The sequence below is a fragment of the Podarcis liolepis genome (genome assembly GCF_965112155.1).
Source record: "Podarcis liolepis genome assembly, chromosome: 12".
Classification (NCBI taxonomy): Eukaryota; Metazoa; Chordata; class Lepidosauria; order Squamata; family Lacertidae; genus Podarcis; species Podarcis liolepis.
The window spans coordinates 24,090,738-24,115,109 of NC_139563.1; the positions used below are offsets into that span (position 1 = coordinate 24,090,738).

The window sequence follows — 24,372 nt, forward strand, 5'->3', positions numbered from 1 at the left end:
GCATAGTGTGCTGTCCAGGTACCAACGGTTGATGGACAACTTCAAGGCCCCTGCTGTCCCTTCCTATTTTTAAATAAGACTTGGGTCACACAGTCTTTCAAATAGAGGTCTGCCCTCTGTAAAGTAGGATACATCACTCCCCTAAGCTCCTCTGTCTGCAAATGAGTCACAATCTCTCTTCCCCTCTTTGTTGCAATTTAGTTGTTGTGCATTAGGAGCACAGACCAAGCTGATCTGGTGGTGGAAAGATGCCATGCAAGTCATCCCACTCCTGTTCCTGTCCTATCCTTGCCCCACCTCTGCCTATTTCTCTATTTCTCTATTTCTCTATGCTGTCACCATGAGGCATCCTGTTGTGACTGAATGTGTTATATGCTCTAGGCAATTCAGTCTTTTCCAGATCTATGTGTTTACAGCAAAATGTAAACCAAGTTTTCTTGGATACTTTTTTCTACAGAACTGTGTAAGAGGAAAGACAAAGTAAAGTATCTTTGTCTATAACACACTCATTTTCCTCCCTAAAGTTTAAAGAATCAGCTATTTATGATTAGTCATATAAGGCATCCTATAGCTAAAACTATTTTGAGAAACAAATGCTTAACTGGTTATAAATCATTAAACTGAACTAAGTAGCCAAGGCACAGAAAACTTTTCAGAGATAGGCCTTCATTCCTTTAAACAACACAGAAGAAACCATGAGATGAAAAATGAGATAAGATATAAGCAAATATGATAAATGCAAAGCAATTAATTTTAATCCAGTGTTTCAAAATTAAGAAAATTGACTTTAAAGTCAATGTCATTTTTCATCACGTTGTTGCTAATGCCAAAAATTGGGTCTATTTTTCATTTTAACACAGTGGGAGTTGAATCAAAAAGTCTTCGTATTGGAACTAATTAGAAACTTATTGCTTCCTCCTCTTCTGTTTCCCCTGCCCCATCTTTTCAGTAGAGACTAAATGCTTTTTTTCTGAACCCATTTTTTATGTTCCTAAAAAACTAAGTGATGTACAATGGACCCTTTCCACAGGTTCACAAGTCAAAAGTATTATGAAATGAAAGCTTGTTCAAAAAAGGATGTGAAGGCCTAGGATTTCACAGACGATGGGCATCTAGTAGACAAGGATCTGACTGTAAGGGAGTTCACTTGCTCGCAAGCACTGTTTATGTAGACTGTGTGGCAAAACCTATTCAGCAACACCAAATGTCCCTTGGACAATTCAGAAAAAAGTTAAGTCTTGCTTACACCTGAAGATCAGAGGGACTGGCTATCCCTCTGTACTAAAAGTGTCAAGAGCTTGCTGTGAGCCACTGTTGTTTGCTAATTATCCCATTGTGATTGGAGACCCACGGACAGTTTTATGGTACTACAAACTTACAGTATGGGCAAATTTATTGTTCTGGGACCACATGAGCCATGTACTTACTTCTAGTTGTACTGTCAAATAAAACTGAGCTGTATCTCTTCCATTTTGTAGTCTGGATTTCTGTTCCAGTGTACATGGCTTCTTTGATGCAGACAACTTTCCTATTTCTGAGACTGCAATATTCCCCAAGAATAAGTCCCTTAGACCTCAGCTGGATTACATCTGAGTAGACATGTATAGCATGTTGTGAATTTCATGTTAGACTTAAACAACATGAAAGTAGAGCAGTCTGACAGCAAATTATTTTGGCACAAAGTAATATTTTCTGTTAGTTTATGCTAGGGACTAGTGCAAACATCAAGTTTCTTCCAGCTCAGACTTTGGTAACTTGCCTATGGATAGCAATGTGACCAACAAAAACTGTATCTGCAGGACGTCAAGAGGAATCTAATATTTGAGAGTGTATGAATAAATATTTGGTTATTTAAATAGGTTGCTCTTTCAAGTACCAAATAATTCTTCACTCTCAAATGTTATGTAAATCATTGTTGCAGTTTTTCATGCAAAATTGCACACTAAATCCCCATTCTCAGCATTTTAGCAAATTCAGTCTAGGATATGTGGATAATGAGAATCACAAAAAGCAGCAGGGGTAATCAACTTATACGATGTAGCTATGTATGAACAGAACTTTGTAAGAGTCGTTAATAAAGACCTGCAGCAGTTATTATGGAATAATAAGATATTAGAGGCATTTTTAGTGGTTTCTTATAATTTGGCAGCACCACATGGGGGCAATTAACACAGTTTCCAACCACACTGAATAGATAAAATCCAGCACATCTTAGGAGCAAATGTTAGGTGATAAACAAGCAAACTACTTGATGCCCTAAACTAACATTATGGGTACCTGATTACAGAGGCCTTTAGATTTCTATAGCTATTATTAAAGGCATAAGAAAGACTTTTTTGTATACCATTTTGTCACTGGTAGACATTTATGTTTAATATATTTGATTAGTCTGAAACAACAGAGGAAACTCAAACAACTATATGGTGGGGGGGAGTATAGAGTAGCACTGTACTCTGTGAATGAAACTTGCATCAGGAATTGATTTCCCACTGAAGAGAAAATCAAAGACTGAATGACACAGATCCAAAATTTCCTTCCATGGATGGAATGAGTTCACATTTATGAAACAGAACTTTTCCACCTATAACCTTCCACTGCAGCCTCCTGCATTCCATACCATATTGTGGCCTTCCCTCATTCTATGATCTTTTAGATGTGGCAGCCATTTTGTGCTGTGCTACACCCAACACACAGCTATTTTGTGACTGATGCCCACAACACTTCCACAGAATTCAAAATGTGCCCACTGGCCCCTAAAGGTTAGTGATGCCTTTACAATATATTTTGGTGTTAAATAGCCACAAAAGATATGCCCAGTTAATGTCTGGTCAGAAATTGGTTCAAAGGAAATGTGATCTAACAGTCAAACTTCCATTTGGAAAGGAAAGGAAAGGAAAAATCTTCATAAACGTTTCATGTCACTCTAAGTAAGCATACCTGAAATGGCTCTGAACTCTCAACATAGAGCACTTCCTTTATCCATCTGTTGCCTTGATCGCCAAATGTTTGCCACAGCAGCTGCCCCCTTGTATTGCTCACAGTTCTCTGGGAAACTGCCAGCCTGTAAATGTGCTTTCCAAACATATGATAATGGAAGCGAAAAATGCAGCTTTTCTTTCCATGTGCAAAGGTGGAGTTAAAGACTGGGCTTAGCAAAGCGGCTTGGTTTTGGAACATCTGTGGCTCTGAAGACTCAATGTAAAGATAATGCCCTTTGGCTGTGCCCAAAGTGTGGTCCTTCATTGGCCCGGTGTTAAAAGTGGAGGTTGGCCCTTGGTTTCTGGTCCAGTCGAAGTCATCATCCACATCTTGTTCCCAGTTGCAGAGGCCAAGTTCAAAGTCGCACTGCAGCTCAGTTGCTGAAACCAGTGAATGTATATGCCTTTGATTTTTAAATGCCAGAGAGATGCCACATTCCCCTCCCCCCCCCCCGGAACACCACAGGTCAATACTATATGTGGGGCATTCTGCACAGAAGAAACTGGTGGCTGCCAGTTGTCAGCTGCTGAGAGGAGTTCTACTCACACCCATGACAGCAGAGCTTCAAAAACAGAACTTTGTTGTTTTTAAACGGGCTGCTGCCACTCTTGCTAACAGTAAGCCCCCCCCCCCCCACTCTGTACCTTGTACAGATCCCATCTCCCAGAACTAGCCACCTGTGAATGCAGGCAGCAAATTTGGTGAGGCCACTTTCGCTCAAGCAATACTGTCATATGTATCTATTTTCGGACACTTTCAATGACGAACGATAACTAACTTACATTGCTAAGTGTAAACTAATGGGATGTGTTAAATTGTTAGGCTTCTCATGTGGAAAATTCAACTGATTTCCTACTTATTCTTAGCACTGTGCTAAGAATGAGGCACCATTTAAAAGTTTGTAGGAAATCAGCAAATGTTAAGCTTAAGTGAGCAAAGGACTGCATTTTCTAAAATTCAGTTTCCACAGGCCTTGGTTTCTTTACGGGTGCAATCCTTCCCTCTTCTAAGTACTCAGTGTGCTAGGTCTACTGAAGTGAACAGAACTGTGATATCACCTGAGACGCAAGCACAAGATTTACTCAGTGCTTGAAGTTGACCATTGCAATTTAAGGGGAAATGTTTCAATGTCTTACCGCATTTGTCTTCATCAGACCCATCTCCACAGTCATCAACAAGATCACACAATAACAAACTGTCGATGCAAGCCTTTGAGTCTTGGCACCAGAAATGATCAGGGCCTTCGCAGTTTAATGCTGGAGGTGGCATTGCACAGTTCTCAAAAGTTATATCATCAATTGCTGAGACACCATCATAAAATCCAAGGCTGACTTTATCTAGAGATAATTGAAATGGGTGTGGAAGGCGGCCAAGTTGAATGAAACCCTTTAGCCACTGATCTCCTTGATTGTAATATATCCTCCAAAGGGCTGTAGGATCTTTTTGTCCATCAACAAGCAATTGCATTTCTGCTGCTCCAACTGATAGCCCATAGTTGTAATACCTGAGAAGGGAGTCTAAAAGTTAGGGATCAACACCAACAATACACTGAACAAATGCACACAGAGAGACCAAGTTTGCTCTCAAACACCTTTTTTTTGTAGTGTACCTATGCTTTGCTTGAGACACCAGGTTGTTACTTGAATTGACGCAGTTTAATCATGTGAGAAGGATGGACTGTCTTTCCTGACAATTATTGTTGGCCTTTTTTTGACCCTTCCAATACTAATACTGCATATAAAGAGATTTACATACAAAAAACAAATGCACTATCTGTATAATTCATTAATACTAAGCAGAATTATAGCTGAAATGAGTCTAACCAATTGGTGCTATTTAAAGTGTGTAAGATCAGGAACACTGGCTTATCTACTCTTAATCAGGCTTCAGATTTTTAATCATTTAAACACTTTGAATTTGAGAGAACTTTGGATTTTTGAAGGGAATTTAAAATGTCATGGGCTCACAGAGACAGAAATGGCTAAGGTATTTTCAAGGATACAGAAACTCGGAAACTACAGTCAAGGAGTTCAAGTTTCATTGTTAATCAGCCTGGTATGATCCTCTTTCTATTTCCTTTAAGAAGGACTGCTGGAAGGCTGAAGCCAGAAAGAACAAAACAGAAAAATCAGCCCCAAGAACGTTAAACAATCCAGTCAGAAAGAACTAGGAAATGATTTCTGACTGAAGTCCAAAATAAAATTAGAATTCACAAAATAATAGAGATGCTGTTGTTTAAATAGCACAAAATATTAATTAAATGATTTTAATTCAATTGAGTCTGGGGCGGACCTACACTCATGATTTTTAACGTTAAGGGTTAAGGAATGGTTCTGATAACCATATGGCCACATGACGTTCTACTTTTAACATTTATAATGCCTTATTAAAATTTGACACCAGAGGGCGCTGCAGAGCAACCAGCAACTAGTAGTAGGGAGACAGTGTTTTGATAGAGGTAAGAAAAGGTTTACTTTAGAAGTATGTCCTGTAACATTTTCGAAAAATATATCTAATATTGTTCTAATAACATTAAACAGGTCAGTGTAGATCCAGCCTAGAATTTAGTACACTACCACATGAAATACTTTGAATAGTTTGAAATCAATGATTTTGTCAGAGCAGTGGTGCAAGACTTGGTGCTATATCAATGTAATATGGTAATCATTGCAATAAACCAGGAGTTACACTAGTAGAAATGGGCCATAATCAGAATATACCAAGTAGTCAGACATAGAAGCTGTAAATGTGTTCAAAGGGTTTAACATTTTTCTTGGGTAGTGAATTTATCCAAATCTACTTTCAAAACAAATACTAAAAATGCATTCCACATATTGCAGAACAAAGCACATACAATGACAAACACTGCCCTCTTTTTCATTTCAAAGGCAGCCGTGTCTTCCTCTAAACACAAAAATCAAACTTCATTCATACCAGAAGGTCATTGTGCAACCTGATCCAGCCTGGCTGAATTTTGGGCTTCGTAGCTGTGCAGTCTGTGAGAAACTGCTGCTGTTTCTTAGAATGAACATAAAATGGCCTGTTAAGAAGAGCAAAATGAAATTATTTTCCCACTAAGTACATATAATAATTAATAATAATAATTTTATTATTTATACCCCGCCCATCTGACTGGGTTTTCACAGCAACTCTGGGTTGCTTCCAACAAAAGATTAAAAATATATTAAAACAGGCACCCCCAAACTTGGCCCTCCAGATGTTTTGGGACTACAACTCCCATCATCCCTAAAAACATAAATAAAACATAATAAAGAAAAAAAGCCACACAAATCTGTACTACATCCCTTGAAAAGTGTTCTGACATAAAATTGCACCTATGGATGGTTTTCCTACTTAGATTGATTGAGATCATGCCTGGCATGACTATGTAGCAACCTTAGCCACATGTCCTGTATTTACTTTTAAAACAATGCTTTTTTTCCTGGTTTTCCAATAAGTGCCAGGTGACTGGGTCTAGGAGTCACCACCATTTTCATTCCTACAATGCCCCCAATACTGTGGGAAATTAAAATGGTGGTGGCTCCAAGACTTTGTCATCCCCTGATCATTAGAGTGCATTATGCTGCTGCCCACCATAACCACCAGGAAAACATCCCAGAGAAACCCCCTTATATAGGATAGGAACCACCAAAGAATATTGTGCTGATGTTCCACTCACACCTGAAGCTGGCCATGGGTAAGACCTTACCTGCAGGTTGGTTATAGGTGTGGTCCCGTGCTGGAGCTTGCTTCTGGAAAGCAGGGGGTAGACTGCTTCTGGAGCTCCTTACCCAATCAAATGCATCACCCCTGGCTGTTTCCATCCAGCCACAGCTGTCTGTTTCAAAGTCACATTTAGCAGCTGGAATATATTTATTTATTTTAGTCTGCATCAATTTATCTGACAGGTTAGCAACCAGTATATGCAGAAGGACAAGATCAGTTGGAAGGGGAGGTGAACTGGAATGCGCCTAATTAGAAAGTGCTGTTCTGATGCCCCATAGCCCTGCAACCACCACACTACTTCCTATGCTGTTCTGGAGGGTTCCTCAACCTTCCAAGGCAGTTATTTGGAGGTGCAAGGGACTGCACAGGGAAGGGAGACCCAAGAGCACCTGGTTCTATGAACAAAACAGAGTTTGCACAACTTGCACACTTAAAAACAAATTGGTGGGCCAAGGGATCAAAGAAAGTCCATGTATGATCTAGAGTAGGCTTCCTCAACCTCAGCCCTCCAGATGTTTTGAGACTACAAGTCCCATCATCCCTGACCATTGGTCCTGCTAGCTAGGGATCATGGGAGTTGTAGGCCAAAAACATCTGGAGGGCCGAGGTTAAGGAAGCCTGACCTAGAGTATTATTTAGCTTTGAACAGGTGTGTTCACAAGCTCCAGCTTTGCTCCTGTTTCCACATGCCAGACATCATCCTTATCAAATCAGTTAGAACACTATACAGCCCTGCTGTGAGTGTCTGTATTAAGAGAGAGACAAGACTGTTTTAAGAAAGCAAAGCTGGAAGCAAAGCTGAATTCCTCCTTTGAAAAGTGAAGCTCTAGATATCACTTTCTGAGGTTCTGTTATTCTGACGAGTCATTTTCAATTTTAGTTTTAACCTGAGAAGTAGCCACAACTGTACACAAAGACATCAATAAAGACGCTGGGTGAAAGTGCTTCACCTTCTGCGTGGTTTGTCTTAATTAACTGATCCTCCTAATGAAATAGCCATAAGGCTATTGACATGCACATTTAAAGATCTTTAAGCATGAATTACAGATCAATGTGTTTTCACTTACAGCACAGGGCTTCGTCACTGCCATCTGGGCAATCAGGAGTGAAATCACAAAACTTGTCAGAAGTAATACAGTCTCCATTCTTACATGCCAACAATCCAGGTGGACAATAAAGAGATGAAGAATCAGAGGTTTCCAACATGGTTGCCCCTTAAAAAAACAGCAACACAGTTGCTTATTATTGCCAGGAAAAAAACCAGCAGATAAAACTTTAAGTATTATCTACAAAACACATTTGCCATATTTTTGGCTCAGGGGTAGAGCACATGCTTTGTATGCAAAAAGTTCCAAGACTGAATTCCTAGTATTTCCAGATAAATGGGTCAGGTAGCAGGAGATAGAAGAGCTCTCTGCTTGAGACCCTGGAGATCAGCTCTCAGTCAGAGAAAACAGTACTAGACTAGATGTTAATCCTACTCAGAGTAGATCCACTGAAATAAGTGGGCATGACTTTCTTAATCACATTAATTCCCGTAGGTTTACACTGAATAAAACATAGTTGAATTTCACCCAGTGAGTAAACTTTTGTTGGCTATAACCCCCAATCCTTTCCTGCCTTAGCAACACTTCTTCTTTCCCTTCAACTAATGCATTCAATATATTCTTCAGTCTGCAGAAGTAGTGGGGTTTTAATTCAATGTTTGTTGCTGTATGATCAGGAGAAAGGCTTGCAAAATTGTCCTGATCTTGTGGGCCATCGATGGTCAATGGCTTTACAAATCCATAGCTTAGATTCTGCAGGTTCCATGACAGTCAGAAGATTCTGTACCACATGCCAAATTCTGCACATACTGAATCACATAATAATGTGAGTCCTGCATTGGACTACATCTGATAAGACTTCTGTAAATTATTCTCCTGCATGAGGTGAGAACTGAGAGACTCCCTACTTGATATTCCTTCACTGTTTTGAATACTGCTACCTATTCACACAGGGCCCTTATGTCTAATTGGGGAATACTCATGTACAAACCCATGCACACAGGCTCAAACTGTGATGTCCAAGATGTCCAATATACAGTCTAGAGATTAAATATGTGATTTGAGTCTTTATGTACAGAACTGTATGTGCATATGCACCAACTGGGCATGCATGTAAGGCAGCATGGAGGCAAGCAAAGCTTGCCCCACCCTTCTTAGGGTATACTTGAGTATCTGTCATTGGCCGTTGAATAGATGTAAACTCTGACATGCATGATTCTAAGACATCCTCAAAACATAGGTATTGATACAAAAACCTATACTTGGGAATCAGCTACACAGCTGTGTTTTAAGCACATTATACAAATGTGACACTAGATGGTGATTGTGAACAAATTCAATATATATTTTAAAACTTAAAAAAAAAACATTTTCATAGCGTTTTTTATGTGTCTAGATTCCACCCCAGAACGCACACAAAAATCAATCATATGGAACCAAACAAAAACCAAATCACAAAACCTCATAAACTTGTAATAAGCCTGCTGATTCCAGCTAAGACGGCAGCCCTTTATCAACTCAACTGGGAGTAAGTGCCATTGAACTTCACTCCATGGAACTTACTTCTGCATAGACATGTATAGAATGACGCTGTAACTATACCATGCCTAAGTAATATATTTTTGTGGAAGCATAAACAAAAGGGAGAACAATTAAATAGGTCAGCAAACCAATTTGAAAATGCTGCTCTGGACTTACCTTTTTGTTCAGTACTTGAAAATGATTTATAATTAGTCCTACAGGCCTTTGTTATACTGATGTCATCAACAGCAACAAAGGCTTTTGTTGACTGAACAGTGGCTTGTAGAATTATCTGCAATACCAATAAAATAACCTTATTAAATACTACTTATACACGTATGCTCTGTGTTTAAAAATTAAATACCCTTGAAGTTAAATTCCATTTGCAAATAGCCTGGGATTTTTTCAAAAGAATATGCAACTATTTTAGCAAACAATACCATAGATGTGTCAATTCCTCAAGTCTCGTTAATAATTACATTTAGTATTGAACTACGGTATGTAATCTAAAAAATATTATCTCACTCCAAAGTCAAAACATAAGCCTCATTCATCAATCAATCAATTCTTTATTGCAGTCCAAACACCCAACAGAGTTCAATGCATACAATATACATTTATAGCATATAAAATACATTAAAAGCACACAAACTGCTTGGGCAGATCATAAGACTTTTCAGACTTTTGTCTAATACAAATTGATCTCTGATCTTGGCCACCTCAGACAGAAACTTGGCAACAGCCAAAGTCACACTAGGAATCCTATCATCCAGTTGGAACTTGGAATAGAAATGGCATAGAATTTCCCTGTAGATTTGCCAATAGTGGGTTACTCATATGTTGTCGGGTCTGCTTATAGTCTTCAGGACAGGAGAATGTGCTTCGTGCATTCTACTTCCTGATTACTACAGGGAGAAAATCTTGCAAAGTAAGGAACAGCGGTAAATTTACCTCGGAGCATTTCCGAGGGGAACACATTAAATCTGGACATAGTAAAAAGTCTACGATAATTGACAACTGTTAAATTCTTTAAATATTCAGCTGTGAAAAACAACCCGACATACTGTATACTCATGGCATTCGGTGAGCAGGATGAGTATGAACAGGCCTGCAAATCACAGAGGGCAATATCCCACAATCTTTGTTTTACTGAATTAAGAGCAGTGTAATACCCCATTATGTAAGAGAAGGTCTGAGGACAAACCAATTGAAGCATCTTTTGGGGCAATAAGTTTGGACCAAGAACTGAAGTACTCATCCTGAGATAAATGTAGGAGTGACCCTGTGCCCAGTTTGAAAACACTGGCATTAAGCCAGTCAGAATTCTATTCAGTATTCCAAGATCAAGAGCACTGCATGAAAGAATATCATGCACATACAATATACACAAATATCATGGCTTAGGAGATTGGGGGATATGGATCAGACTAGTTTAGAAGCCCATCATAACTATGCTAGTCATATATCATCCTCAACAAGGGAATGCAGGTCACACAGAGAGAAACACGTCTAAGGTTTGCATTACTCTCTACTTCCACACCTCTGAACTGTAAAAACTCAAGAGGAAAAGAAAGGCAACTGAAAAATAGGGTAAAGAAGTGCATAATCCAAGTGGAAAGGGGGTCAATTTCACAACGCACAAACTTCCACCATCCAAACATCTCAAGGGCTAAGGAAGGGACCATAAAAAGTCATTACATCCAATACACAATTCATACAACAGGGCCTCAGCAACCATGTTAGCGGGAGATTAGAATAGGCTGCCTGAGTTACACGGCTTTCTAGATGAGCAGAAGTTGTTGTTTGCAATTCAGTTTGATTCTCCCATTAATTCATTTTTGCCATCCCCACCGAAGCCAACAAGGCATTTTCACAATGAGAAATAATATCTGTTGTGATATTTTGTGTAAACACATAATGGCTGACAGCTAACAAATAGAGCCACATTTTATTGCGGGGGTCACTGGAGGGCTATGCGTTGCCCTGTTGAGAAATAGCTGTTTGCTTAAGGGCCTCATAGAAGTGAAATATGACTGAAGCACAATGCTTAAAACAGAAGCCTCTCTTGCGCTATAAATATTTATGGTGTCCAAGATGAAGCGAAGTGGGCTTGTGCAGTAAGGGTGCTTTTTATGGTACATTAGCTCAACAGCAGACTCCACATTAGAATCACAGAGAGTTGGGGTGGAAGGGAGGAACGGCAGTGACATGTTCTGAGGAATTCATATGTCATTTTAAGAACCTGGCTAGAGAAACAATACCATAATTGTCACTGGTGGGGAAGCTGCCAAGTTATTAACACACATGTATGGCAACTTAGGGCACTGTCAACAGGGTATAACATCCCCTAGATAGGAGTGGGAAGGCCTGCATTGTCGCCAGCTCTCCTATGCTGCTCAGCTCTCTGCTCCTCAGACTAGGAAAAAACTAACCTACACAAAGGGATGCAGCTAAGGAGTGGCTGAGTGGGGAAAGCCTTTGAGTCAGAAGCCATAGCCAAGTACAATTCAATAAATCTTGGCTTCAACAACTTCCTACTGGTGAGGCTCTGGTAACCTAAGCAACAGAGCTGCCATTTATGCCCACCTTTGCACACTGTTAGGGAAAGGAAGGAAGGTGCAAGATGACAGAGAAAAACTGAAGGTAGGGAAGATACGCTGCAGAGGAGGCCAACCAGGAAAGAAAGCATCCAGAATTCACCAGGCATTCTCAAGATTATTATTTTTTAAAGTCCAATTCAGCCCAACCTGAGCTGAGATGTTGGGAGCTTGCCTATTCCTACTTATGTTGTTAGTTTAGACATAACATCATATTTGCCAGGTACTGGTATATTGCAGGGACCAAAAAAATGGTGACAACACTGTAAGTGGAACACCATAAATGAAGTTACTAAAAAGGCTGTGCATGATTAATGAGCCTGAAAGGATCAGTCTCACATAGACTATGATGGAGAACCCATGGTCCTCCTGTTGGACTCCAGGTCCCATTAGTGACAACAAGTATGGCTAAGGATGATTGGGGGTGTAGTTCAGCAACATCAGGAGGATCCTACTCCGGCTATGAACCTGATCTGACTCCTAAAACAATTTTATCTAGCCTGGCACCCCTACCAAATTTCAGTCTAAGTATGTGGAAAGTCTCACTCATACCAAAAATAAAATATTTTTCAAACCTTGTAAGAAAATATATTCTACATCATCTTTTTAAATTTTATATAACTGAATATCAACATCATTGGAAAGCTCTTCCTCCTACTTTCCTACAGAGTCTGATTAGCTGTGAAGGGATTTAGCTTCTGGATGTGTGTATAGAAATCATAATGGCTCCTGAGAAACTGGCAAGCCCTTCTCTAAATGGTACTTACAACTATCTACTAGAATAAACATGATCTCTAGAAATGTGAAATTCTGAATTTTCTGAAATTGTTTCTAAACCAATCTTAGATACATACTATACCATACTATCTAGGAGCATTCTCCTTTATTTTTCCTTTCAGCTGAAGTAATGTATTGGGTTGGATCCATACCAAGTTAGTTGAATTTAAGTCCCACTTAAATCAATGGAACAAATTAGTTTTAATTTCAAATTATCTCCATAGGAACTAGGACAACCGGCTTAATCTGGATCCAGCCAACTACATTGTTATTGTTAAAGTTTTAAAGTTATTTTGCAATGAGGAATACCAGCAGCAAATAACCACTTGCGTACACTTGTACCGTGGTGCAGGTAAGGGGCTTACCTGAAAAGGTCCTACAATTTCATCACCAGTGATATTTCTTAAAAGGACATTTGCTTTTGTCCACTGCATTGTGCTCTTGAAAGGCTTTGAGTTATGTAAGCTTTGCAAATCCCCATCAACAGGAGTTCGAAGAAAGACACTCAGCTGGGAATCCTGGGACAACTGATACCAAAATCTCATCTGTTGGAAGGATTTTTAAAATGAAATTATGAACCCCTTCAATGGATCACAGAACAATCAACTGTGAATGCACAGTATCTTTCCACGTACCCTTTAATCACAAATCTAATGTAACTGACCTGCAAGCATCCTCCAGTCTCCCCCCAAAACCGACTGGGCTTTTAATTTGTCATTGTCAAACACTTAGAAACTTTGAGGTTGCAGCACAGAAGAAGAACCTTTCTTTGGCCTTTTCTCAGAGTCAAGAGCTGGCAGAGAAGCTGCCAGTGCCTCTTGCAGTGGGGGGAAATATGGGGAAGGGGCCAGTAGCAATGCTGCTACTGCTGCAAAGAGGAAGATGGGGAACACAAGGGGCTCTCCAGTGGGTGAGTTCCAGTGTCAGCAGGGGCACTGGCAGGGACATTGACAGTGGGGTGAGGGCATTTGTTATACCATGCCAAAGACCCCCTGAAATTTGGTGTTGACCCTGCCCAAGGGCATCTTGCAGGCTGCTATTGGGGTGGATTGGGCTAGGACTGGGCTTGGCCCTCCAGGTGTTGTTGGTGTATAAGTTCCTGTCCCCAACCACTGATCATGCAGGCTGGGGATAAAGGGACTTGTAATCTATCATCATCTGGTGGGGGCTACATGTTTCCCAACCCTGGGCTAAAAGCAACATATGGTCTAATTCAGTTGGCTAAACAGGAATACAAAAACTGCTTATGCAAAGGACGGCAAGGAAATATCACAAAGTTACCTGGCAATACAGAGCATCGCTGGGGAGTTTTGTAAAGACTGGGCTGCTGAGGTGAGAAATTATAGGCTTAGTGTTTGCCTCCGGTGAGCCAGTCACATAAATAAAGGTTCCTGAAATATAAAATAGGGAGGTTGTTAGGAACATTCATTGCCTGAAAACATAAATGACATGAGCATGCCTTTAATGCACTTCTTGGGGACATTCTTCTTCAAGCCTTGTTGATAAGGTCTTATTCAGACCTAAAAATAAATGATGTCCTGTGCATACAAGCCGAGGTGTATTTCTGGCTCGTGCACTTCATCCTCCCCTCTCCTCTGGCATGGAAGATCAGAAGTTTTAGCTTCCATTTTTAATAAACAACAGTTAAGTATTACGTCTGAATGCGGACAAACTGGTTACTCTTATCTAGGTATTGGCAAAACTGCCACATCAGTTTGCATTTTGCTTTAAGAACCTGTGAAAATTCATCAGCATTTCTGTGTGAATTTCTCCAAATACATGCACTTTTGTATAGAATTTTGCCTTATGCACACACACGCAAAGCAATTTTCCCCAGTATAATGCTTTTATGTATATCATTTTCACCATTCTGGCCTTTTTTACACACACTTTAATATACATATTTTTATTTACATCGCTTGGCTAGAGAACTGCAAGTGGAAAATTGGAAGAAGTGCAAATTTAACAGGAGAACTCTTTTTTGCTTCAGATAACATTTCACAAAGTGCCAACTGAATTGAATCCCCCCTCCCCCCTGTTTCTGATCTTAACTATAGTTTACTGAAACAGGCCAACTTCAAACTATAGTTTATGAAGCTTCCTTGTTTTAATAAATCATAATTATGATTAGCCACAGTTTAGAGGTAAAAACAATGCTAACTGTGGTTAGATTAAATTGGAAGCTGAAATTTCAGATCTCTTCCTCACGGCCACACCAGGAGTGGGGAGGGACAGCACACAAACTCAAGGCTCATGTATGAAACAACAGAACACTGCATTCAGTTTCTGCTTGAAGGTTTCCCATAGACATCTAGTTGACCACTGTAAGAGCAGAATGTTGAACTAGATGGGCCTTTGGTCTGATCCAGCAGGGTTCTTCTTAGGTTCTTAAGTTCTTCTTGTTTATTATTATATTTGTACCCAGTCATAGTAAGTTTTGTAAATTCTCAGCAAACTTCAGAAGCTGACTCTTAGACTATTAATCCTCTCATCCTTTCCAGTACCACTGTTCCTATCAGACTTTCACCCATCCCCTCCACCACCATCCTGTATGGCTGCTTTTTAACTTTAAATAAAAGGCATGAGAGCTAATGATGGATCCCCTGATATCTCATCTAGTTTGGCCCTTAGATTTTAAACCAACGAAAGAGACATTACATGCTGAGTCATGGAGTGATTAATTGCTTTGCCCGAAGTACTCTTCTTCCACTGGCACTACTCAAAGAGATCACTCTGGCGTTTATTGCTCAAACGCTGATTGATGCTGAAGGGGCCTCTGCTCCCTTTTCACCCATCTCCCACTATTAGCACAAGGCTTGTTTTCAGAGCTAGAAAACAGCAAAGTACATAAGGTCTCATCTGGGAAGACAAAAGTATGCTTCCATTGCCCTATACAGTGTTGCAAACTATGTTTGGAATTAATGTAGTGCACAGACGATCAATTAAATTGAGCAAACAAAGCAAATTCTGCATTACAACTAGTGCATATATACCGCTAATGAAGCTCTAGTCCTGAACAAGCAACAGTAGCTTGATAACTTTGAAAGTTATCAGGAGGAAGAGATGAAACTCATTGTAATGAAAATGCCTTTCCCCCTCATTTACAACTGTTTCTCTTGGTCCCATGTGGTGCTGAAATTGACTAGACCATAGCACATTATTTTGGTTTAATTATTTCACTTGTAAGAGAACTGCAAATTTAAAGCTACATGAGACCAGTCCTACTTGGTCTTGAATGTGTTTGAGAGATTTAATGCATGCCATTAATAGAAAATTGTCTTTAAAAAGAATAATTTAAAGTTATTGAAATCGTGTGGAACCGTTGCCCAAAAATGGGCACCCGTGTTCTGCTTTTCTTCCTTATTGAAGCACTACATGATAATTTGTACGGATAAAGGATTTGTATGCCATGTATGCACCAAGGCGTTTCCATCTGCAGCAGCGCAACTGGATGCCTTCATCTGCTCCACCTGCAACAAAACATGTATCTCCTGTATCAGTCTTTGCAACCACAGTAAGCACTGCAACCTTCCAAGAGTTTGACTTCAGCCCCAACGGCACACTCCTCCATTTTATCTACCCTCCATTGTCTCCTGAGACAGACGGACGCCAGCAGCAATGCACTGAATTACCCATATATATTGAATTAACTGTATGTGCAGCTAATTATACATGCATGCCTCCTGGGCCGTGTTCAGAAAGTGGTGGTGGGGGATGAGTGTTCAGACCCCTGGGCTCTCACTTGTGGGGTGCCTCAGGGTTCTGTCCTCTCCCCCATGCTTTTCAACATCTACATGCAGCCACTGGGAGAGATCATCAGGGGGTTTGGGCTGGGTGTTCATCAGTATGCGGATGATACCCAGCTCTACCTCTCTTTCAAATCAGAACCAGTGAAGGCGGTGACGGTCCTGTGTGAGTGTCTGGAGGCGGTTGGAGGATGGATGGCGGCAAACAGATTGAGACTGAATCCTGACAAGACAGAAGTACTGTTCTGGGGGACAGGAGGTGGGCAGGTGTGGAGGATTCCCTGGTCCTGAATGGGGTAACTGTGCCCCTGAAGGACCAGGTGCGCAGCCTGGGAGTCATTTTGGACTCACAGCTGTCCATGGAGGCACAGGTTAAATCCGTGTCCAGGGCAGCTGTGTACCAGCTCCATCTGGTACGTAGGCTGAGACCCTATCTGCCTGCGGACTGCCTCGCCAGAGTGGTGCATGCTCTGGTTATCTCCCCCTTGGACTATTGCAATGCGCTCTACATGGGGCTACCTTTGAAGGTGACCCGGAAACTACAACTAATCCAGAATGCAGCAGCCAGACTGGTGACTGGGAGCGGCCGCCGAGACTATATAACACCGGTCTTGAAAGACCTACATTGGCTCCCAGTACGTTTCCGAGCACAATTCAAAGTGTTGGTGCTGACCTTTAAAGCCCTAAACGGCCTCGGTCCTGTATACCTGAAGGAGCGTCTCCACCTCCATCGTTCTACCCGGACACTGAGGTCCAGCACCGAGGGCCTTCTGGCGGTTCCCTCACTGCGAGAAGCCAAGTTACAGGGAACCAGGCAGAGGGCCTTCTCGGTAGTGGCGCCCTCCCTGTGGAACGCCCTCCCACCAGATGTCAAAGAGAACAACAACTACCAGACTTTTAGAAGACATCTGAAGGCAGCCCTGTTTAGGGAAGCTTTTAATGTTTGATGTATCACAGTATTTTAATATTCTTTTGGAAGCCGCCCAGAGTGGCTGGGGAAACCCAGCCAGATGGGCGGGGTATAAATAATAAATTATTATTATTATTATTATTATTATTATTATTATTATTATTAGTGTGTCACACACACTAAATGCTCTGTGATGAAAAGGAAAACATGTCATGAAAAATGATCATTCATTTATTTATAAAAGATGAGGTGTCAGGCTTTGGTAAGGAGGCATGAGGCTCTGACAGGGTGCCTGAGCACACCCACCTCCTTCCCAAAGCTGGAAAAGCGCTAACTAGGCTTTGGGAAGGAATTCTAGGACCCTGTGAGAGCCCTGCACACCTCCTTCCCAAAGCCCAGCGTTTCGTCTACCCGGCTTAGGGAAGAACCACCCTGCTCTAACTAATTGTAGTTTCCCATTTCATTCCAACCAGGTAGCTAGTTATCAGCTTCAGAACAAGCCAGAAGATTAAACCATGGTTTAAAGTTGGTTGGATATTGTGGCTCTAGAAGCTCCTGGTTCAAATTAAACAGAGAACTATGATTAATTAGGGGCTTCCTGGTTTGATTGTGCATGCTGCAAAGGAAGGAGTGAAGAGGCTGCATGCATGGGCAAAAAGCTTATTCATATCTCAGATTATTATATTGAGATATAATCATCTCAACTTGGACATTGTCTGTTCTCAACCACATTGAATCATCTATTATGTATGTTATTCAGTTTCTCTCATCAACTTGCCAGCACAGGCTAGTACTTTTAAAGCATGTTAGCAGTCTTACAGATCATGGAAGCCCAAAACATGAGCTGGATTTTTTCTCAAGAAGCCCACAGGCTTGACATTGTTATTTGTGCTAGTGGGAGGAGGGAAGCTTAATTAAAGATCTAATCAGGACTGTCAAACTATCAGCCTGTGGATTTGAGCGACTACAGATATGCACTATGTAGGAGATAACATCTTTGAGAGTTTTTAGAACGGAGCATTTTAGATGACAATGGTACTGTTCTACTAAAAAAAACAAAAAAACCAGCTGGCAAGCTTCCACAGAAATCTACATCTTACCTATTAATGGTATACCAAAATGACCAATATTATGGAATGCCAGAGTCCTTTCCAGTGCTATGGTTCTGTGATTAGGTGGACCTAAATCTCATTGATTCAGGAGCATTTAGGATTGACTGCTATCATTCTACATGACCCAAATAGCTGTCTGTCTTTACCCAGTGAAAGAAGAACTAACCTTAGAGCTGGTAATAATTTGCACATTGGGCAGTGCCTGATGGCAAATCAGTCAGTGACAGCAACAGTAGGGACGAGTAAATGTGTCTTATTTCTGGTTCACATTACTTTCACAGGTTTTACCTATAATTCTGTCCTGTTTGATTCCTGTATTAATCTGAATTTTTAAAACATCCTCTCAAACTGCATATTTAAATGTGCATTCTTTACCAATATATGCATTTAAAAGCATCCTGTTTATGTTTAAGCCACTGGAAATACAAAGTAATTTGGTCCCCAAGACTGCATATTTGAAAGTTAATACATATATACATACAATGTGTTTGAAAGCTCAGAAAAATGCTGTAGCATCTCACCCTTATTGCTGCTAGTTGTATGATCTGTTCCAGGAAGGAGGGAATCCCCAGAAGTTTGTGCTTTCATTATCTTCCACTGTACATCCTTTGTGTTCAGTGTCTTCCATTCGCAAAGGTCAGACTCAAAGTCACAGAGAGTATAATTTGCTATTGAAAAAACAAACACAAATAGAGTCAAAGGGGTGGGTGGGAAACTGATACAAAAATGTCACTGCATTATTATCTAAATTAATCTGTCTTAATAAAGCAACCATTGGGGTTTCACATTCAAATCCAAAAAGTTTATTTAAAACGGAAACTATGTGAAGACTTTAAGACATCTATTGCCAACTGCAGCAATAAATTTAACACAAAAGTCTTTATTCAATATGAAGATCTTAAACTGAAGATTAAAAGTAGGGGATAAGATTCCTAATTAATAACTCAGTTGGCACATATACACAAAAAAAGCCCTTATGAGTGCTGTAAAACCATACTTTTTTCAATATAAAAACAACCAGGAATGACACCTGTAAAGCAGTTATAATTGCAACCAGGCTATCTGTATAGTAAGGGATTAGCCCAACAGTGGTTCTAAAGCACTGAAATGTTCTTGCATTCAATTTACTAGTTTAGGCTTGAATATGCATTGGCCTTATTCAGATGTAACACTAAACTATGACCAGAGTTTCCTGTTGCATTCAAACTCAGGGAAACTCTGGTTATTGCTAAATTATCGTTTGTTTCTAATATTCCTTTCTATAGCGTAAATGCTTTCACTCGTCCTTTTGGCACTGTACCATCTTTGGAACAGGTGATTTAACTTACCACAAGCTGCTGGATCTTCATCACTTCCATCCAAACAGTCCAGCTGGTAATCACAGGCCAAACTACTGTCAATCCATTGGCCACTGGCACAAGCAAATCGTTCAGAAGAACAAACCTCTGGCAAGTCTGATGTTGTGTTTCCCACAAAATGAAAGTGATGCAGGCAGATGGTGCTCATGTTGCTTTCGACTGTTCCTTCTAAAAGAAGCTGCAAGAATGGTTACTATTTTATATTTACCAAATTATTTCAATGGAAAGAGGAACAAATGGAGACTGAGGTGTTAACATGGTTAATGTATTTGCTCAGTGTTTCATGCAACCTCTTTTAACATTTGTCCTGATTAAAGTAGGACATGAGCCACAGATAAAGTCATTACTCATGTACCACATTTAATGTACTTCCTATGCACATAGGCCCAATTTTGTGCAACATGAGCATGCTAGCAGCACATCCACACGCAAGCCATTAAAGGATAGTGTGCTAACATTACATAATAATGCTAAAAGTGTATGTACATGATATGGGACATTTGTGGTATATGCCATAGCTTGCATACTGTATGAAAAAAGCCTATGCTTCAGTTAACCAACTGGATTGGGTATAATTTTTTTCTATGTGAAATCTAAGCCGCCTTCATGCAAGAATTACATGAAGGAGCTATGGGGCTGAATGACTGCTCCTGTGGTCTGTTGGCTTCCCCTTGCCACATGTCTAATGTATATGTATTAGGCATGAATATTTGTGTGCCTTCCACATGAGCTGGAATCCCAATCCTGGAAAATTCTAGTTCTCATTGAAAGCCTAACACCTAAAGGTCTATCCATACAGGGTTTTCCCTGCGGATATGCTTGCCTATTACCCGGATGTCAGATACTGAGCCAGAAGAAGCTGAATGAGCTCAGGGCCAGGGGAAGCCCTGAAGCACCTTTCTGCAGATGATGCCCATTCATGTGTATAATGCACATAGGGGCTCCAATCAATGCTCAGTTAAAAGTTGTTAAGATTGTTGGCTGCTTATGAGGAACAAATCCACATGAAGTCACTGGGACTAACTTCCAGGTAAACACACATATATTGATTTGGTTGCACTTTCGTAAAGGCCAAACAGGCTCATGTAACTCCATTTTCTAACATAATTTCCACTTGTGTAATATACACAAGCGGATCAATTCAAGAGCCCTTTAAAATGATGAACTGTTGAAATATATTCAATATTACAGCAAACTGAATGACAGCTGGTGCAAAAAGAAAGGACAAGTTAACACACACCAAAGCCATTAGCAGGGATGGAGAGGTAAGTACTCAGATTTCCTATCTTTACAAATCTCCTTCTTTGGAAAGCTCACAAGAGATCAGTATATAATCCATTTTGTTTCCCCGCTACAATTCAGTCAGAGCCTTCCTATAGGCCTTTAACCCGTACAGACGTGAAATAAGGTACTTTACCTTCCTAAATCTTAGTTATAATTGTGTCAACAGGGCCAGAGTAAGTCATAGTACACTGAGGTGAATTGCAGAGCAGATCCCAGCTCAAGTACTATCCAAATACATTGGTACCTTGGGTTACAGACGCTTTGGGTTACAAACACTTCAAGTTACAGACTCTGCTAACCTGGAAGTAGTACCTCGTGTTAAGAACTTTACTTCAGGATGAGAACAGAAATCGTGCAGTGGCAGTGGGAGGCCCCATTAGCTAAAGTGGTACCTCAGGTTAAGAACAGTTTCAGGTTAAGAACGGATCTCCGGAATGAATTAAGTTCTTAACCAGAGGTACCACTGTAGGTAAGCATTGTTGGTTGCCCTTTTCAGCCAATGCTGCTTCCTGATTTTATTTTTAATGGCTCACAACTGAAATTGTTGGTTTTGAGGACTGCCCCATTGCACTTCCCAGTACAATGAAGTCAGCACTGATGCGTACTGGCATGCCTTCACCAATCAGCTTTGACATCCCTCATCACTTGCAAGGCTTTGGTTCAACCCACAGAAGATAGGCTGGGCATGAACAACAGATTAGGAGTAGAAGGATCTGTCCATTTCAGTTCTCTCAGTTTCTCATTTTTCCAACCTTATAGTTGGTTTTTCACATATTGCAACAATTTGTGATTATAAGCAAAATCCTCATGAAAATCCACTTGCACTTTAGTGTGAATTTCTCCTAATAAACACATTTTATATGTAGTACTAATATACACATTTCTGCAAGCAATTTCCCCATATATAATGCATTTTTGGATGTTATTTTCACCAACACCTTCATTTGTATGCACATTTTCCCTAATTTATGCATTTTTTAAAAAAATGCTGCTTGGTTGGCAATCTGTATTACCACATTCAGAAAAGTGCAAATTTTGAAGGATAGATGTGTTTCTAGTGGCATATTGTTTAAAAAACTGTGAATTTGATAGATTTGACTTTTAATGTGTACTGAATCAAATTTCTCCTCTGTCCCTACATTGAGAGACCAATAGGGAAATGATATTGCAAACCAAAGTTGTACATTCTCCTGCTACCTTAGAATATTTAAAGTAGCTGATAGAGTCTCTGAGTTGCAGTCTGGCAACTCTTATGGGGAGAGAGGAGGAAAACACTTTAAAAAAGAAAAGAAAAGAAAAAGGAATCAAGGATGGTATTTGACAGGGTCAGATATTTCATTGCTTTTATTCTCTGCTCTAGATCCACAATGTACAGACTAGTCTATCTCCTAAGCAGTTCAGTTAATGCTCAATCAATTTCAGAATATATATATATATATATATGCGCAAAAAACCATATTGTTTGTAAATAATTCTCCTTTTAGGATTCAAATAAGGCATGAATTTCACAACTGGATGAAAAGTAGGAAGGAACATTGTACTGTACAATATACTCAGTAAAAAGTACTATTAAAAATAAGTTGGAAGGAAGTGAGGAATTACAAACAAAGTAATCCGTTTTTGTTATGCTGGAAATTGATTTGAGGCAGGAAATTGCCAGGAGGTAATTTTCCTGCAGCATGTTTTAAAGTGCCAGGTGTGCCCATAGTTTCTGAAATTCCATTCTGCCCTTTTAATGGAAAGCTTAATCCTGCAACAGCACTGGCTCACTCACCTAGCAGCAACTGGCTGGCTGAATTTAAAGGTGAAATAAATTGGAGCTGCTGCTGGCAGGTCCACTTCTTGTTACACTCCAGATGATTTCTATACTTGGTAGGCTTTGGGAGGGAGAGCCAGACCAGCGTGGTGGTTAGAGGGTTAAAGCAGGACAGAGAGAACAGGATTCAAATCCCCACTGAGCATGAAATTCACTGAGTGGTTTTGGCGCCAGTCACTATTTCTTGGCCAAACCTGCCTCGCGGGGTGCCGAGAGGAAATAAAGGGAGATAATCATCTATGTCATATATACCAGAGCTCATTGGAGAAAAGATGGAATAAAACATATTTAAGAAGTACACAAGGCTGAAGAGTTTTAAGTTAGATATGGTAACAGGCTTACTGCTACACAATGTTATTTTCTTGCAGGGCAGCAGGTTTGCTCCTGGCATGTTAAGAAGCTCCTCAGTGCCCGATGGGCAGAATTTGTCTCAGGCTTCTGTGTGAGGTGTGGCCAGTGATATGGACTGGATTGTCAGGTCCTATGCATGTTCTGCTCCCTGCCTCTTCCCTGAAACCTGCAGCCTAGTCATCAAATACTTGGTGGAAACTTGAGAGTCAGTGGTACAGGCAGATCATTTCAGAATGTGGACTTAGTGGTTGCAATGGGCCCCCCTCTGGACAGACCTGTGTATTTCTGCAGTTGTGCGGCACGCACCATCAACGTTTTTCTCCTCCCCCCCCCCCTGCCATTCCATGCTTAACAACTGCTTCTAGATTCCTGATATGCAAAAAACCAAGAAGTTTACCATCCCTTATTTTATTTTATTTTTTAGAAATACACTGAGCATATTTAGTTTCTTAGTTCAAACTTGCTTACATCATAGTATCAGCAGGACTACAGGGGGGAAATGGGGTTTGCTTCTGCTGCCCTGATGCTAAACATATTGACTTGGGAATAAGCACTGTTTTGCTGTATAAAAGGATAGTATCTTGGCAGGTAAACAATTATTAATTAATTAATTAAATGTAAAAATGTAAAGGGACCCCTGACCATTAGGTCCATTCGTGGCCGACTCTGGGGTTGTGGCGCTCATCTCGCTTTATTGGCCAAGGAAGCCGGCGTACAGCTTCCAGGTCATGTGGCCAGCATGACTAAGCTGCTTCTGGCGAACCAGAGCAGTGCACGGAAATGCCGTCTACCTTCCCGCCGGAGCGGTACCTATTTATCTACTTGTACTTTGACGTGCTTTCAAACTGCTAGGTTGGCAGGGGCAGGGACCGAGCAACGGGAGCTCACCCCGTCACAGGGATTCGAACCGCCAACCTTCTGATCGGCAAGTCCTAGGCTCTGTGGTTTAACCCACAGTGCCACCCACGTCCCAATTAAATGTATTATTATAATAAATTATAGTACTTATAATTAACATTTATTGAAAATAATGGTTACCTGTCCATGTACAGCCACCCCAGCTATAAAACAGGGGAATCTGTTTGTTTGTTTCTAAAAAGAAGAAGATAAGATGGCAGGGAGACCAGTGCATGTCCATGCCAGCCTGAG

The 24,372-nt window shown here is 40.5% G+C and overlaps 1 protein-coding gene across 1 annotated transcript in view; it reads right to left on the reverse strand.

Annotated features, from left to right (window-relative positions):
- The window catches only part of MALRD1 (MAM and LDL receptor class A domain containing 1), a 226,792-nt gene that overhangs the window by 166,887 nt on the left and 35,533 nt on the right, over positions 1-24,372 (reverse strand). Inside the window, exons 10-19 of the mRNA XM_083467342.1 lie at positions 19,743-19,950; positions 18,936-19,082; positions 13,928-14,037; positions 13,012-13,191; positions 9,450-9,564; positions 7,773-7,919; positions 6,689-6,841; positions 5,914-6,019; positions 4,116-4,483; positions 2,938-3,359 (exon numbers count right to left, since the gene is read on the reverse strand). Coding sequence (XP_083323468.1) covers positions 2,938-3,359; positions 4,116-4,483; positions 5,914-6,019; positions 6,689-6,841; positions 7,773-7,919; positions 9,450-9,564; positions 13,012-13,191; positions 13,928-14,037; positions 18,936-19,082; positions 19,743-19,950 — 1,956 coding nt within the window. The remainder of the gene's footprint in view (positions 1-2,937; positions 3,360-4,115; positions 4,484-5,913; positions 6,020-6,688; positions 6,842-7,772; positions 7,920-9,449; positions 9,565-13,011; positions 13,192-13,927; positions 14,038-18,935; positions 19,083-19,742; positions 19,951-24,372) is intronic.